Here is a 19003-nt window from a genome sequence, read left to right on the forward strand (position 1 = left end):
TAATTTTGCTACCTGCACCATGGAAACACACTGCATGGAAGTATTACAGCTCACTACAGTAGAGTGATGGCCTCTTCAAGAGACTTAAAGAACGTGACCCCAATGCTATCACTGAAGTAGCTAGTTGTTCCTTAGTACAGACTTTATGTAAAAAAATGCAAGCTGGACAAAATCACAATGGCCAGAGCAGGATTGGCCCGGGCTGTCCTCCAAGGTTTCCTAGGGAAACGTCTACCAGACCACAGCAGATACCTTTCATGGTAAGCTGCGGGAGTCAACCACGTGGAATAGTGCAACAGTGGAATCAGAGGACATCAAAGTTTCGTGAAATATTACCATAAACAAAGATGTCCATGTCTTCCATGTTGCAGTATTCCTTCACACCCTTCCTTCTCCTGTGTGTGTGCACTTGCTCCTGTGGGTGGCAGTGGACGGACTATGCCATTTGTAGGCCTGGCTCCTACTGGTGCTTCTGTTATTAGGGCTAGTATGTGTGGACATCAGTTTTACAGCCCATGTTCATAGAGCTACACAAAGTGCAGAGGCACGTAGGACGGAAACATTGGAGTAGTGGCCAGATGTAGGCAAAAGATAGGGAAACATGTGAAATACTGCAACATGGCAGAGAATGACACATATGTTTAAGATTTTACAAAACTATTCTGTCCAAACTGGCGATAAAGAGGGAAAGTGGGGTTGATCAGACATGCAGTGGGTGTCTCCTCCACAGGTGGTGGCACATCGTGTAAGAAGAAAATGTCCATCCATCCTGGTCCTTAAATGTAATAAGGGTAGGTGTAGGTGTTTGCGAGCATGTAACCAATAGGACACTTCAGAGGAATGGTTAGGATGCAGGCATTAGAGTTGTCTAAACTGGGTGTGGTTGCCAAGTAAGAGAATAAGAGCAAGGCCTAAGGTAAGGTTTGTGGTAGTGGTGATAGAGGACAAGCAGGTGGTTGGTGTGACACAAGATGCCGAGGACAGGACAAAAGGGAAACGGATCTGCTGTAGCGACCCCCAACAGGAACAGCCAAAAGAGAAGACTTCTATTGCCAGTTGAATACAAATTAATCCAGTCTTTAATGATTACTTATTCTACAGCTGGACAGACTATCAGTGAGTTGGCACATGTAAACTGTGAATATTAAGAACTGATTGGTTACAATTTGATTAATGGTAAAATGACTGTCTCTTGTGATCAATACAATATCTAACATGGTACTACTATGAAATCATGCGATGTAAAATGGAGTCTGCAAATGTGTTATGCATGCTTTCTGAGGTGTAATTTTAACAGTTATCATGACTTGATGATTAGAGTTTGACGGGATGACTGCTTCTTGAGTTGGTAATGAATGGAATCGATAAGCTATGTAATGTACAATTGTATTAATGCCAGTGTATGGACTGGCTGTTACATGCAGTCACTGTAAATGTACAGCGCTCTGAATGTATCTTTTTGGTTTGAACTCTGAATGGTATGGTTACAGTCCTGCACATTCTGCCCTTGGCAAGTGCCATGTACAATGGAATAACAATCCTGTCATCAAACAGTGATGCTTTCGAAATGGCATTCATGTATGGAGTAGCACTGAGGAAGCAGGCAGTAAAGTATGGCACAGGTCATTATATCGCTATGCAAGCATAATTTTCAGCATTTCTCATTACTACAGCATGTATTGTCAGCGTATCGTTTGACAGCAGTGAGTGTTCTCTACATCAATTTGTAGAAGTGCTGGGAGTGTCACTCAGTCCATTCCCTTCCCAGAAAAGTATTTCACATGGCCAAGTGTAACGGTGAGTATATGTGACAGCCGTTCATTTCTGAGTAGTACAGTGTAAGGGACTTGTCACAGCATTCTGTAATGACATTTACATTATAAAGGTTTTTAACTACTTGGTCGAGTTGATGGAACACTTGTAAATCCAAACCTGTTTCTTCTGCTTGTCTGTCATTTCGGAAAGAGTAGCTAAGCATGCAAGTTGGCAATTTTTTGGGGTACATGGTGTTCATGCTGTCGAGCATTTGGGGCTCTGGACAAGTAATAATTATATAATATACGTACTGGTATTGTACAGTGTTACTAAATCTTTCTGAAATAGAGAATGGCATGTATGTGTGCTGTTAGAATTAATGAAACTAACAAAGGTCAATGATCAATTGGCATAAGTTCTTGTGTAAGATCTGTCATGCTGTGCGGATGTAGATCAAGAGACCACTAACTTTGTGGAATGGCTGGAATGTTTTGTATTAGTCCAAATTTCCAGTAGGGGTTGTGTGAATGCTGGAGCAGTATGGAGTTGTGTAGGATTCCTTTTTATTTTTTTGCAGCTGGAGCTTATACAGTGTGTCTAGTAAGGACTGGTCCTTTGTGAAAAAATGTCGGTATGTACAGTGATTTGCTGGTCAAGCAGCACATTTATCTGGAAGCCTGTTTAGATGCAGGGGTGTAATGATAGTGGTGACATGAGTGGATCAGGCTACAGATGCAAGTACTGTTGTGGCGTGAGTGGACCTCTGTGATGCTGGCTACCTTGACGAGGTACTGAGGCTTTTCACAATAGTGCTGTGGTAACTGCCACATTTGCACATTGTAAACTAAAAGCCAGCTTATCTGGATGTCATTTCTGATGGATCAGTTGACTTCTGGTACATTTTGGGCAATTAACTGGTATTTGATTACTGTAGATTTGTAAGGTCCCTTAAAATCATAACCGTTTCACAGGTGTCAGATCATCATTACGCTGCAGTCTTAATGTATACGGGATATATTTATAGAGAAATGGATAGAGCTCATACTTATTTATAAATGGACATACTGGAATTAAAGCAAAATATGTAGTAAGACCATGCATACTAACTGGTGAAATTCTGAGTAAACCATGATATGATGAGTATATGTAGTTGTAATTGTAGCTGTGGTTGGAACACAAAATTGCCTGTTGCTGGAACTGTGATAGTCCAGCAAAAATGTCAGACTATAATCTCACTTTTTCTAGAGAGTCCTACCGATATGTGACAAAGTACAGGCAGAAGCACAATAACAGCTACAAAAACTAAGAGCATAAATTTGCAATGATCATGCGTAGACATTAATTGCATGTTTTTAAATAAGCATATGTCTGGCACAAGTAAGCATATGTCTGGCACAAGTAAGCATATGTCTGGCACAAGTAAACACTACATCAGATTACAAGTGGTATGCAATACCGTAATTTTTTAAATTATGACTTAAAGCATGTGGGTGCTGTCATGCAAGTCTGTGAAATATGTCATTTTTATAGTGTATCATTTGTTAACTATTTAACCAAACAGGAAGGAAAAATAAGTGGGAGTTTGATGCTTTGCAAAACAGTGATTATTCCCAGTGCTATGTAGCTTGGTTCTAAATTTGACAGGAGGAGTGCAACAAAAAAGTCTCCCACTGTAAGGGAGGAAAGATGGACAAGAAAACAGTACATTAGTCTGGTCGCCTGCTGTGAGCGGTCAATCACATGCAGATAATGGGTCAAATTACCCTTAGCTCTTTGACAGCTAGGGAAGGTAGGTGTGAAGTGGGAGGGGAGATGCCTTGAAGAACTAGATTTCAGCCTTCACAAATGAAAGCAAGTTAGCATTTCTAAGAAGAAAGAGCAATAACATGCACTTTTCAGTACTGTTCTGTAGCATTTGCACTGCTTGTGTTTGAAGTAGTCATTGAAAAAGGATAACATTTTAACCAAAAGTAGGGGATGTAAAGACAGCAGTGAATGCCTGTTAAGTCAATGAAGTGACAACAGCTTAAGGGAAAACAGGGCAGATCTGATGCAATTTTTTGGAGACAAACAATGCATTCTGGGATACTCAGAGGCAGAGTAAACAGTCTGAATTATTTCAAAATGCCAGCCCCCATGTGGTCAGAGTCAAAATTGCATCTAAAACATCTAAAAAGCTCTAAATAGTCCCAGAGTGCTATTAAAATGTAGGAAACATCAAACCATGATGAAATGAATATGTTTTTTTAGTCTGAGGGTGCGGTTGTCCTTTAACTGTTCGATCTCTAAAGGTCGACCTTTAGAGATTTGAACATTTAAGTGTTCGTTTATCTAATATAGACCCGAGAACTAAAGGAGGAGGAGTATCTATCTGCAAAGATAAATACACCTCTGGACTAGCTAGACAGGAAAACTACATGGAGTTGCTCCAAGTTCAAGAAACTGTGGGTAAGACCCCCCCCCCCCACCCTTCAAGTCATCGTTGGGTATAGGCCCCATTCAATGAACCATGACACCCACACTGCTTATCTGGATCTACTTGAGTCAATCAAATTAAAACCAAACACTCTAATTATAGGTGATTTTAACTATAACTCCATTGTCTGGGAAACTTACCAACATGCTCGCACAAAGGTTCCTGGACTTTGTTAACACTAATGCCCTGGAACAAACAGTATTCAACTCCACAAGGGGTTCAAATATTCTCAGCCTGGTCCTCACCAACATGGGTGACTATTGCACCACCACAAGTATAGGACCCTCACTAGTTAAATCTGATCACAATTAAGTTAAGATTTGAAATAGCTACAACACCTGAACCCCTCTTAGGTGAAATCGGGCTAAAAATTTCGCCAAAGCTAATTTTACTCTCTTAAGGGACAGCATAAATAATTTCCAAGCTCCTGTTCCCACTCACGGAATTGACAACTATACTAAGATATACACAAATGCCATATACAATTACTTATACAAAATGTATTGACACTGCTGTACCTGACAGGATCAAAACAAGATCCTCAAGAAAAAAACAAGCCTCCCTGGTAGACATTTAGCATTAATAAGTTATACAAACAAGAGGAAGAAGTTGCTGTCTAAGGATAAAAAAGAGAGGTCCCAGCACTGGAAGAACACCCTCCTCTGCTTGATCAAACAAATAAGTCAACTTGTCAAATCCTCTAAGGGCAACTTTGAAAACATTCAGCAACCATAGCCAAGGATAACCATAATGCATTCTTCAGCTAGATTTGTAACCTAAAAGGTATGACCCAGACATGTGCTGAAATAGCTGTGGATGACATCACACACACTGATCCTGTGAAAACAGCTAACCTATTATCTGACAGGTTTGACCAAAATTTCACCCCCCGTCCCCTACCAAACATTACGTAAAGCATTCCCTCTACATCTCCCCCACCTTGCATCTCCAAAGAGCAAGTCATTAATGCTCTCTCTAAGGCCAAATACACAGCCTCTATGGGACCGGATGGCATCCCAGGTTGCGTTTTAAGTGGTCTAAAAGAGGAGTTAGCAACTCCATTAGGTACTCTCTTCAACCGCAGCCTGTTTACTGTTTTTTTGTCTCTGCTGAATGGAAAACAGCAACAGTCATCCCCCTTCATAAAGGGGGTGCAGCAACAGACCCTGGGAACTAAAGACCCATAAGCTTAACCAGCCTCATCTGTAAGGCCATGGAATGAATAATCATGGACCTTATAAATAAGGATATAGGTGAGCTCCAAACCGTTGATCCGGCACAGTCTTGTTTTGTCAAAGGTAGGTCATGTCTGTTAAACCTGGTGGACTTTCTCAAAAACATCACCAGAGCCATAGACTAAGGCACATCCGTGCATACAGCCAAGGCCTTCCACACAATCCCACATTCCAGCACTATTGATAAACTCTCCCAACTGAATATCAACCCTTATGTCATCAGGTGTGTTGCTAACTGGCTCACCGATAGATCACAGTCAGTCAAAGTTGGGGACTTCAACCAGCAGACCTGTCACCAGTGGGATTCCACAGGGGTCAGTGCTGGGCCCCCTATTAGAATATACTTCTCAAAAGTTCAGGACAAAACAGAGGGGCTGTGGCTGACTAAGTCTGCTGACAATTGCAAATTAGGTAGAATCACTGAATTCCCACATGATGCCAATATACTTAAAGAGGGACTTACACAAAGCAATGACTGGTGCCAAAGCCATGGACTACACACACACACACACACACACACACACACATATATATATATATATATATATATATATACACATACATACATATATATATATATATATATATATATATATATATATATATATATATATATATATATATATATATACACAAAAAACTTATTGTGCTAAAAAATGCATCATCGCCCCCTTTGGTAAAAATTTCCCTGCAGACTATACCCCAAGTAACAACTCAGTAGTGAGAGACTTGGGAACGCAAGTTAACTGTAGCCTAAACGTTGACCACCATGTGTCTACTGTCGTAAGGAAAGCATTCTACATCGCACACATCATTAGCAAAGGCACTGCCTCAAGACAAAAAGAGGTCATAACTCCCCTGTACTCTACCTTTGTCAGGCCAATAATGCAGTACAATGCTCTCTTTGTTATGTACCCTAGCAGGCATCTGTAGCAACTTGGGAGACCTCAGAGGTTTCTAACTACGAAAATTCAGGGTCTCCCACAAGTCATACACTGACAGACTGAAGTCATTGCCACTGTACTCAGTAGCACACAGACTACTTAGAGGAGACTTGTGCCTGGCCTACAGAGCAATCTCGGATCCAAACTAAATGGAAATGCTGCATATCCGCAAGTCAAATGGGACAAGGGTCACCCACTCCAGGGACTTTAACCTGGCATGAGACATAAATAGGACCTGCTGGAGAGACGTAGGTTACTCACAGGTTGCTACTCCTCTGGAATAGGCTACTAATTCACATCAAACAGAGCCCCTCTTTCCACTGTTTAAGTGTAGCCTGGATGACTAGATGGGAAACTGAAAATTCCTGCCAGGGATTTCACCTATGACCCTCCAAGATATGGGCAGTCATTGCTAACTCATATCTCCAATTTTGGTAAGATCCTTTATATTGGGGTTCTCTAGTATTATACTGGGTACACACAGCTAGGCTTATAAAGACCTGCACGTCAATAACCCAGTAACCACCTAATACAACTGTGCTATGTTCATCATTAGAACTCTGTTGTAGTAGTGCTGACAGACAGTATGATTCCTAAAGCTTTTGGATGGACTGGCAGGGGAAGGGAGGCAAAATAAACAGAACTGGGATCTGGTACCCCTTGAGGTATAGTTCTAGCAGACCCTGTTCTGGCTCTAGAAAAGACATCAACCTTGCAATGCTTGGTAAAGGTGTAACAGAAGACCAAGAAGCTGCCTCTATGACAGATTTAAGTCACACCCATTTTATTTTAAGACCTGAAACAGCTAAAGCACTTGTAGAAAAAGCTTTGGTACTCTCTAGGAAAGACATACCATAAATGGAATAACAAAAGGAAATGTCTAGGGAAATATATCTGAAAAAAATTTGTTGGATACTGGAAGACATTGCTTTTTACCCTCAAATAAAATAAACAGATTATCAGATTTTCTGGTTTCTTTAGACTTGTCCAGATAAAATCTTATACGTTTGCGAACATCTAGCAAATGGACAATCCTTTCATCTCTCTTTTGTGGGGTAGGTGAAATGCAGAAAGATAAACATTTCAGTGACCACCTTAGGCTTAGGCATAAAGGATGGGTTAGTTCTAAAGATATGCTGACATTCTGGAATATTGTGAAAGGTACTGTGAAAGGAACAGACATCAGGGCTTGTAACTCAGAAACCCTTTTCGCTGAGGTTAGAGCAATAAGAATGGTTTTCCATGTACAATACTTTAAACAGGCAGAAGTTGTTGGTTCAAAGGGTGGTAAAGTAAATTTTTCAAACACATAATTCAGGTCCCAGGAAGAGGAATAGATGTTCTGATGGTGGTGCGGGGGTTGATGTGCAGGATGCCTTTTAGAAACTGCTTGACCTCAAAACATATAGAAAGAAGTGGTAAGAGAAGCTGAGGTGGTTGAGAAACTTACTTCAATGGATGTATATGCAGACTCAAATTGAGCTATTTACACAAACTTTGATAATATAAGTTATCCCTCTCTGACAGGAATCCAATCATTCCTTTTAGCACCAAAATAAAAAATTTCCCATTTAGACATGCATTTTGTAGTTGCAGGTTTACTAACCTTTATTACTTGTAGTCCTTAAAATAAAGGTGCCTGAAAGGAATTAAAAGTTTATTGTTCATACCATGAGTATGAGAGTCTTCAGATTTGGGCAAATGAGGCAGACCTTCTGCTGTGTGAGCAAGACTATCCAGTGGCAATGATATATGGCGACTGCCCCTGGCTACAGTTGTCTAGGCCAAAAAGGGGTCACCAAGAGAATTTCATGATTATTCCCCTCAATTTTCAGAAGTACTTTCATAATAAGAGGAAAGGGGGGGGGGGGCTACAGGAATTTCTCTTTCCACATCAAGGAGAAGTCATCTACTGCCCAAACTTCCTTGCAAGGGGCCCTGGAGCAAAAAAATTCTGAACTGATGGCTCAGTCTGGAGGGATATCAATCTCTGGGGTACACCACTGGTTTACAATCTGTAGGAAGATCTCCTTGTTCAACGTAAATCAGCTGGGGTCTGCCTTTGATCTGCTCAGGCAATCTGCCAAGCTTTTCTGTTCTGATGGAATGTAAACTGCTTGGAGAAAAAGAGTGTGATGAAAAGCAATGTTTGAAGCAATCACTGCTAACCTGCACAAGGGCTAAGATTTTGTGTCCCTCCCCCATTTGTTGATGCACCACATTACAACTATATGGTCCGTCAGAACTTGGTGTTTCTGGGGACCATAGCGGACGGATAAATTAAAGAATCGATGTTTTCATCTTTTTCATGTTTATATGCATTTTCCTGTCCTTTTTAACCAGAACCCTTGTGCCTTAAACCATTATGAACAAGCCCTCCAGCTGACTGATGCATCTGTGGAAACACTTTGAAGAGGTGCAGCAATTACAAATGGAACTCCTTGGTTTAACTTTATGCGAGTGTCCAGTGAGAATGGATGACAGCGCTGTTCAGGTAAAAGTGAATTTTCCACATGTGCAATCTGGCAAATGGAATTATCTGGAATGCTGATGCCATATACCCTAAGGCTCTTGGAATGTCTCTTCATGAGCTCAAAGATGTGCTTGTCAGTGACAGAAAGTACTATGCTAAGAACAGTTATCTAAAGGAAGAAAAGCCATCAGAGATGATTCAAGATGACAACCTAGGATCATAAGAAAATCTTTATGAAAAAGGTTGGACTTTCTGAAATTCAGAGTGAAACCTAGGTTCTGAAATAAACTGATAGTAAATTGCAAGTCCTGAAGAATTTTGTGAAGGGAAGTGGCTTGAATCAGAAAAATCAGAAAAGCCTCTACATAAGGTTAGATGTGGATGGCTTGGAACCTGCAGAATACAACAATAGAGTCCACACACTTTGTGAACATTCAAAGCAGTGGAAAACCCAAAGGGCAAAGCAGTGCAACCTGTAAATACAAAATCTTAAAAATTTTCCTTTCATGAGGGTAAAAAAGAAGTTGTGTACTTACCATAACGTTTCATCTGAGTAGGTAACTTCATTTATCAACAACCAGTGGGTATCAGATCCGAATCGGATCCGAGCCGGCAGCTTTATTCAGCTAAGATCCGAGCTCCAAGCTCCTCCCTCTTACCCATAACCCCCTGCCATCCTTCTCTTTCCTCAGATCAAATTTGCTTAGCCTTATAAACTAGTACAATCAGGGTCAACTAAACATCCTAACCTGATGTCATCTGGTACAGAAAACACAAGGTCCTAAAAGGGACGAACTACAGGTTAGGGGGACGGAGGGGGGGTTGGTTCCTGACAAATGAAGTTACCTACGCAGATGGAACGTTATGGTAAGTACATAACTTCTTTATCTGAAGTAGTTAACTTCATTTGTTCATCAACCTGTGGGACAGAGTCCCCATCTACCTAAACTTGGGAGGTCCTCATGGAAGAATATTCCGGAGCACTGCAGAGCCAAAAGATGCCCTTCCTCTGTAAATTAAATCCAGCTTGTAATGTGTAATAAAGGTATGGGATGAAGCCCAAGTGGCTGCAGAACAAATATCATCAAAGGACACCCTTGACCAAAAGGCAGCAGAAGTTGAAATCGATAGAGTGGAATGGGCATGAACTCCGACAGGTTCTGGTCGGCCAGAACTCTTATATGCAAGAAGTATACATTGTGAAATCCATCTGGACAATGTAGCTTTTGACACAGGTTTGCCCAAAAAGGGTTTAGCAAAGGATACAAGGAGTTGCTCAGATTTTCTATGACCAGCAGTCCTGTGTAAATAGAACCTCAATTGTCTGTGGACATCTAAAGAGTGTAATTTGTATTCACCTTTGTTTTGATAATTCGGGAAAAACACTGGTAAATTGATAGATTGATTAATGTTGGACTCGGAGGCGATTTTTGGTAAGAAGGGGGGATTGGTCCTGAGGGAAACTCATTCTTTATGGAAGACCAGATGTGGGGGTTTGGCGCAAAGGGCTTGAAGCTCTTCTAGCTGAAGTGATGGCAATGAGAAAAACTGTCTTCCAAGATAAGTATTTAAGGTCCACCGAAGCTGCAGGTTCAAAGGGGGGGGGGGCCAGTAAGAGCCTGAAGAACAAGGGTTAAATCCCACGGAGGAACTGCATCCTTCACGGGAGGCCTTAATAGGAAAGTACCTTTTACAAAGGTCTTACAGATCTTGGAGGAAGCTAAAGAACCGAGATCACTTCCCACATGAAATTGTGAAATTGCTGCTAATTGGACTTTGACGGTAGAGGAGCTGGCACCTTGATCAAATAAGTGTGACAGAAACTCTAATACAGCTGGTATCAGGGCTGTAAAGGGATCCATATGTCTATGTTCCGCCCAGGTCGAAAAACGTTTCCATTTGCTCTTATAGATCTTTCTGGTAGAAGGTTTATGAGTGGCTACTAGAATAGCTTTAACGGAAGGAGGAGATACCCGGAGTCCTAGCTATGACTGGAAATGGATCAACCAAGCTGTGAGCTTGAGATTGTCCAGGTTTGGAGTTGTCAACTCCAGGGGGTGAGAAATCAGATCCGGAGTGGGATCAAGAATCCATGGAGGATTGACCAGATGAGACCATAGGCAAGGGAACCACGTTTGATGAGGCCAGAATGGAGCTATGAGGATCACTCTGCTCCTCAACTGACGAGCTTTCTGCATGAATCTTACCATGAGGGGAAGAGGTGGATAAGCATAAAGTAGACCGGATGGCCAAGCATGGACTAGAGCGTCTCTGGGGGATTCCCCTGGTGGGGGAAGTAGAGCGAAGTACTCGCTGCACTTTGCGTTCGAAAACGACGTGAAAAGATCGCAGCAAGGTTGACCCCACTTGAGGAAGATCTGCTTCGCTACTCTCGGGTTCAGAGACCACTCATAAGGTGAGAGGATGGTTCGACTCAGTTTGTCTGCCAAAATGTTGGACCGACCTGGAATGTGCATTGCTATGAGAAAGCGGTTGATGGTGATTGCCCATTCCCAAACTCTCATGGCCTCTTGACACAGCGGGTAGGATCTGGTTCCCCCTGGTTTGTTGATATACCAGACTACTGACATGTTGTCTGATTGAATCGCAATTGTCCCCAAGGGAAGAAGGGCCTGGAGTGCTTGCAACGCTAAAAGCACCACCCTCATCTCTAGGACATTGATGTGCAACAAGGTCTCTGAGTGTGTCCACGTGCCTTGGACGGTTCTACCCATGCAGTGCCCCCATCCTGAGGCGAGAAGCATCCGTGGTCACCGTGGCTTGGTGTGGGGTCATCGAAAAGGGGCGCCCTTCCCGGAGATCCGAGGATTGCATCCACCAGAGTAGGGACCTCTTGCAAGCATTGCTGAGGGGGATAGCCATACTTAGCGGATGTTGCAGGATGGACCATTGGACCTGCAATGTCCATTGCAGAACCCTCATGTACAGACGAGTCAATGGTGAAAGACTGATGGCAGCCGCCATGGAACCTAATGCCCTCAGGACCAATTCCGCTGGGGGGGGGGGGGGGGGCGGGGATTGTAAGAGAGCCATCACATGGAATGTCAAAGTTCGAAGCCTGTCCGGAGTTAGGAAGGCCCTCAACAGGTTTGTATCTAGCCTGGGCCCTATGAAATCTAAGGTCTGAGTTGGCTGAAGGGAGGATTTCTTGAGATTGATAGAAATTCCCAGATGAGTGGCCAAGTGAAAGAAATAATTCCTGGCTGAACAGAGTAGATGCCTGGTGGGGGGCGGTGAGGAGCCAGTAGTCTAGGTACGGAAAGACCTGTATTCCCTGAAGCCTCAGGTGGGCCGCTACAACTGCCATCACTTTGGTGAACACCCTGGGGGCTGTGGTGAGACCAAAGGGAAGGACCCTGAACTGATAGTGACTGGCTCCCAGCCGGAAGCGGAGAAACCTCCTGGATCGTCTGTCCATCAAAATGTGGTAGTACACATCCTTGAGGTCTATAGAGCACATCCAGTCATTCTCCTGTAGGAGTGGGAGAATGGACTGAATGGTGACCATCCGGAATTTTTCTTTGGCAACCGCTAGGTTCAGAAGGGACAAGTCGAGGATTGGTCTCAAGTCCCCCGTCTTTTTTGGCACCAAAAAGAACTTGGAGTAGAAGCCTGATCTGGACTGGTCTTGGGGGAACGGGCTGGATTTCTCTTTTTTCTAGCAGCTGCTTTATTTCTGCGACTGCTGCCTCCCTCCGATTGTGCCTCTGAAGGACGAGGGGTCCGGAGCGAAATGGGACTGTTGAGATTTCCGGAACCACATCTTCTTTTGTCCCCTTTGGTTCCTGGAGAAGGACCTCTGGGGAGCTGAGAAGCGGATCCAGACGGCAGACAACGTCTTCCCGTCTTTCTCGCACTGGACCAGCGTGTCGCGGATGGTCTTGCCAAACAGCGAAGAGCCGTCAAAAGGGGCATTTGCGAAGGATGCCTTGAAGGGTTCCGCAAAGTCGCAGAGGCGGAGCCAAGCATGCCACCATAAGACAATGCCCACTCCGCTAGCTCTAGCGGCTTCTTCCGTGGCATGGGAAAGGAGATGCATAGATGTGTTCGAAATGGACTTGAGTGGCCATTCGGGCTGAGAATACTTTCATATCCTAGGCCAACATGGACTCTGGGGGCGACCCTGCGTATTCTTTGATAAGATCCCGCTGGAGTCGTATCACATGTGCCATGTAGTTCAGTGACCTTACAGAGAAGGTGGCTGTAGCAAACATCCGCTTCCCTATGCGGTCCATCGTCTGAGACTCCTTGTCGGGAGGATGGACCGAGGAACTCTCCTGGGCCAGTTCCTTCTTGGTGGCAGCCGCCACCAACATGGCATCTACTGGAGCACCCTTGCTCCAAACCGTCCGATTTGTGGGTGGACTAAGAATTTTGTCAGGTCTCTTTCGTATGGGCTCCACAGTGTCCGGTTCCTTCCATGCCCTGGTAGTGATCAGATCTACCAGGGAATTGGCGGGAGGGGACATCCAAGAGGTAGATGGGCCTGCGTCAAACACCTCCAGAAACGCAGACTCATCGGAGGAAGGCTTTTGGGTTGACCACCCCCTTCTAATACGAAGCATTTCCATAATGTCTCCGAAGGAGATGTCCTCGGGCGGGTGACCTTGGGGAACCTTCCCCTTCCTCTAAGTCTGTGTCCTCTGTCAGGGACTCAGGTGAGTCCAAGTGCCTCCTCTTGCACTTACGTTTGTGAGGAACCACCTCGGGGGGGGGGGCTGTCCGAGGATGCCTCACCAACCACATCCTGTTCCTCCAAGGGAACCATCTGGGACGTAGGCGCAGGCTGTCCCTGGGGCCGGGTGATGGAAGGTAGGCCCGTCTGAGAGGGAGTGATGGGTGGAACTGCAGCAGGAGCCTGGGGCCTCAAGTCCCTCGACAAGACCCTCTCCACAACATCGAACGCCGAAGGAGAACTGCTCTCTCTAAGCTCCGAGAGCAGCCCCTTCGGATCCGAGGTGCGGACCAGGGCCGGCGCTGATGCAGTCGGATCCGAAGGGCCAGTGTGCTCTGACCGAGACGGAGCCGAAGACACACTAACACCTCCGGATCCAAAGCTCAGCTCACAGCTCCGAGAGCTCGGATCCGAAAAGGGGACCAGACAAGCTCGAGGGTACGGTCGGAGCCGAAGAAAGGTGTACTATCGGCACCGAGCCTCCCCTGGCTCTGACGCTGCCTAGATCCGATGGCTCCGAACCCCGGAAGTGGGTTGGAGAAGGAGCAATCGGGGCAAAAAAGGGGGTCGAGCTCCCCCGGGGGGGGGGGGAGGCAGGATCACTCCCATCTGCAGTTGGGCCTGGAGAAACCTACGCATCATCCAGTCCATATCTGCATCTGACAAGCTTCTTGTTGATCTTGACGAGGCCACCGAGGCAGGCCTGGAGTGACGCCTCGAAGACCTCGAAGGCAACCGGGTCTCCTCCTCCTCCGGTCCCTGGGAAAAACGGGGTGAATGGAGCCAGGAAGGAGAAGGCCCAGAGGCCCTAGGAGAGACTAGCTGCTTCGCTGGCGGAGCCGAAGAGGAAGCTTTGGCTCGCGCTTGTGGTGCCTGTCCTTTTTTTTTCTCCCTCCTAGATTCCCTCTCCTCCTGAGCCTCGGTGGGAGGGTGAGTCCCAGCCAGGGGAGCAGGGATGGAAGGCAGCGCCGCTGCGGTAGCAGCCAGTGCTGCCGAGGGAGAAGAGGACGAAGCAGAGTCCGGGGGCAGAAGTCCCAACAGAATCAACTTCGACCTCCTATCCCTCAAAGCCCTGGGGTTGAAGGCTGCACAAATTGTGCAGCCCGAAGAAAGATGATCAACCCCAAGGCAGATAACACACAGAGTGTGGCCATCTGCCGGGGATAGCTTATGGCCACACTCGGTGCATTTAGAAAAGAAAGTTTTAGGGGCCTTGGCCATAGTTGTAGAAAGGGCCTAACCCAAACACACCTTCACACACACGGGAAAAGGGAGACTAAAGTAACTGAAAAAATACAAGGTTTTAGCAACAAAAATTAGCTAAATCAACTACCAAAGGGAACAACACTCACTCGTTAACAATTAAACTAAAAACTAGGTAAAAAAACTGAGAACATTTTCTTCAAAAACTCACGAAACCCTACGACTGGAACTCATTCTAGGTGCTTGAATAAGCCGTGGCAAACGAGATCTGAGGAAAGAGAAGGATGGCAGGGGGTTATGGGTAAGAGAGAGGAGCTTGGAGCTCGGATCTTAGCTGAATAAAGCTGCCGGCTCGGATCAGATTCGGATCCGATACCCACAGGTTGATGAACAAATGAAGTTAACTACTTCAAATCTGGAATATGTCAGTAAGCATTCTTGAGGTTCAAGGTAACCATAAAAGGTGTAGGGAAAATCAAAGGAAAAAGACTTTGGAGAGTCAAGGTCTTGAATTCTGGAATGTTCAAAAAGGTGATTAGGACAAACCGATCTAGGATAGGTGCTTTCTTTTCTTGGGACTTATTCCTTTTTGACTGACAAGAACAGGTTCTATTAAATGCTGGTGCAAAAGCCATGATAAGATTGGCTGAAATAGATGCTGTTGGTTCTGAGGCACTTGTGGAATTGAGTGTTGAAAAGGACGAGATATCAATTGAACAGTGTACCCTTTTTGAATAGTTTAAGTGCCTGATGTGATCTTTTTTCAGTGGAGAAGATTGACAAAAATGTTTGGAAGACTGAAGGAAAAAAATGGCCAAGGTAGAGAGGAGAAAGGGAGGAAGTCAGAAGCTAGAAGGTTTATCCTGAAAGGGGCCTTTTGCTCTCTTGAAATCAGACACAGGTTTGTCCTGCCATTTCTTTCTAGATGTTTTGCCTTTTTGTTGAGGGTACTCTAAAGCCAAAAAGGGCAAGTGCCCAAAAAGACGGACAATTATTAAACATTGCTCTTATAAACTTAGAAAGACGATAGACCAGCAGGTCTTGCTTTAGCATACATTTTTTTAAGGGTATGAAGTCTGTAACTCAAATCTCGGTCATTACTTAGTGACTTCAGTCCTCAGTGATTTACCAGAAATCCAGAAAAGTTATGAGAAACACACAAAAAACAAGAGGCAAAAATCTAAGTCTTAATTTGTTACACTTTGTAGATAAAGGCACATTTTGCAGCAGCACTCCTTTGATTAATACAGTTTGGTAAACTGATTAAAAAAAAAATAAAAAAAAATCAAGAAAGTAAAGTATTCACCAGAACCATTTTTAGCTTAAACATCATCTAAATTAGATATAAAGGATGCATATAAAATATTTCCCATTTTAATAAACAAGTAATAATAAATGAAATGCTTACACGCAAAAAAATGTACAAATGACTACATGCTGCTTACACTGCTTAGTTTAGTACACAAATTTACACAACTTCTTCCCACCTGTGATTATTGGATAATCGACAAACAGTTTTCTCAGATTTTTCTGAAGATTCCCAGCTTACAAGAAATGTGGCACCTTAGTTTAAAAAAAGTGACACTGTCAGGTCCTAATACTAAAATGAAACAAACAACAAAAAAAGTCTTACATTTGCTTTTCTGCTACCACCATTAGTACCACTTGATCCTGCTTTAGCTACTGATGCTAACCATGACAGATATGGATAGCTACTGCATTACTCTTGTTAATTTAATTTCTGAGAACATAAATGTTTCCTTTACCATGACCTAAGCAGACAGTAGATATATTGTAAAACACTAGATAACCCTGCATACAGATTAAATGGAAATACTAATCGTACTGATTTATGTACAGACACAGGCACACAACAGTGTGTTTTAATTTCTCTGTGAACATTAAGTAAGGAAGCCAACTACCTACTTGTGGCCCACATCATGGCTGAAAAGAATCTTTGAGCCAGTCCTACACAACAAATGTCAGAAAAAAATAAATAGAACAGTTTTTATGCATTATTGTACAAGATGTTTAATACAGAAAGCAAACAATCAGCATTATTTTTATTCAGTAGATCTACCTAGCATCTATGTCAGGCATTCCTGAAATTTGCATTTTTTAGAATACACACAAAGTTTCTTACTCAAATATTTTTTCACAAAATTCTCTTAAACCGGCGATAATTTTTAATTGAGCATTTGTTGTTGCACAATTTTTTTTTTCGGAACAGTACTCCCTTACACTCTGAATGTAACGTTTAGGTACTTGATCATTACTGTGATGCCTTTTTATATTTGTGTACATGAATGGGGTCTGTCAAATCATCCCGTGAATCTCTATTCCTAGAGATGAAAACAGTGAGCGGTTCTTTAACCGAAGGTCTCTTAAGCAAAAATTAAAATACTGAATGACATTAGTTGGCCAGTTGCTAGCACAAGGATACATACTGCTTTACTAAGTCACATTTAGTTAGGAATTCTGCTGAAAACAATTGTGTACTATACATTATCAAATATCTCATTATACTTGTCAGTATGCTCCATAAACATAAAAAGATAATATAACAACCAGTAATGTTGTATGATAGCATAAGTGTATGCTACAATACCAGGTATGATAGTTTGTGACGTAAATTTATTTACATTTGTTTACTGGGAAAGTCAGACTTGGAACGTAGCCAATTTTCAGCGGAGGCCCGGGGAGAAACACTACAAAGGTGTTATTATACAAGTAGTGTCAGTATGAACTTCCTATGTTTGTATGTCAGTTTCTAAACTGCTAGTATGGCTGAAACATCACAGAGCATTCCCGGTATATTAGGAAGTCTAATAAAACCACAACTAAAATAAAACTTAATACTGATACGGTAAGCGGATTCATTCTATACATAAAACTTCATCAGGCCAACATTTACAAATTTTACACTGATATTGGCCAGCCAAGCAAATAAAACTGAGGTTATGGCCATTTTTGTAGATAATTTTTTTTTCAAATACTAATGTGTAAAAGTGAGTCTTACGTTAATTTTACTAAACTCAAAGCTATCTTTAATACTTAAGTCACAATTAATGATTCCATGATATTAGTGACTGCAGATGTTACATCCCTATATAGAGTCATTCCAAATGAAGGGCTAGAAATAGTTAACAAAGAGATGAATTCATCATAGCGTTTTCACAGCAGAACAAGTGAGGTTATTTACAGAAATTTTAGATGTGATTTTGACATACAACTTCTTTGTTTTTGATAACGAGATGTACAAACAATTAAATGGTGTGGCAATGGGGGCAGATATGGCCCCTAGTTATGCCAAAATTTTTATGACAGGCTGGGAAAATTTATAACTCTGAATTTTTAAGTATGGGGTGATATACAAGCATTTTATTGATTTATTTAATTGTGTGGAATGGCACTATGGATGCATTGAAGAATTTGATTTCATATTTAAATACTGTGACTGTTTATTTAAAATTTACTTAAGGCTGAGATGGAATGCATTAATTTTTAGACTTGACAGTTTACAAAGCTGCTAGTAAATTAAATGTATTTTTTTAAAGAAAGAAGTTCAAAGCAATGCTTATTCGTATTTTGACAGCATGGATCATTTGAACCTTAAGAAGAACATAGTTAAAAGTCAGTTTACGAGAACTAGCAGACTTACAGATGACCCAGATTATTTTACTGTTGAATGTGAAGCAATGAGGTTTAGATTTTATGAAAGGGGATACCCCAAATTAATGGTAGATAATTTAATGGATGAAGTTAAAAATAAAAAGTTTGGAATATAGGTTCAAACATGCGACTAAGAATGATAAAAGTGAAAAAGATTCCAAAGAATTGAAGGATTTTTCTTTGGCTTATTAGGAAACCCAGTGGATGAGAAAAGTATTAGAGAAAGGGAACTGGAAATTTCTCATGAATTGCCCTGATTTAATATAACAGAAGACAGTCCGATCTTTGTTTCTACTAAATAGGTGAAAATTTAAAGGAATATTTACATAAAAATAATTTTTGTACAAGTAGTTTCACAGGGTCAATAAAAGGGATATATAAATGCTATACTTGGAATTACTGCAGTTATATGACAGAAGACGACAAAACTCAGTTGGCAGCTAGGAATTCTGAAATAAAATAAATAGTTAAAGAATTTTACTTGTAAATCAAAATTTGTAGTGTATATTGTTCTTTGTGGGTTATGTTCCACCTTCTATACAGGAAAAA

At 42.5% G+C, this 19003-nt stretch overlaps 1 protein-coding gene across 2 annotated transcripts in view; it reads right to left on the reverse strand.

Annotated features, from left to right (window-relative positions):
• ZFYVE21 (zinc finger FYVE-type containing 21) overlaps positions 1-19003 on the reverse strand; it is a 777981-nt gene that overhangs the window by 665842 nt on the left and 93136 nt on the right. For both annotated transcript variants that reach the window (XM_044074506.1, XM_044074507.1), the window contains exon 4: positions 16270-16345. In XM_044074506.1, the coding sequence (XP_043930441.1) occupies positions 16270-16345 (76 nt within the window). The remainder of the gene's footprint in view (positions 1-16269; positions 16346-19003) is intronic.

This window comes from Protopterus annectens, chromosome 6.part0 (genome assembly GCF_019279795.1).
Source record: "Protopterus annectens isolate FY-2018-M chromosome 6.part0, PAN1.0, whole genome shotgun sequence".
Lineage (NCBI taxonomy): Eukaryota > Metazoa > Chordata > Ceratodontiformes > Protopteridae > Protopterus > Protopterus annectens.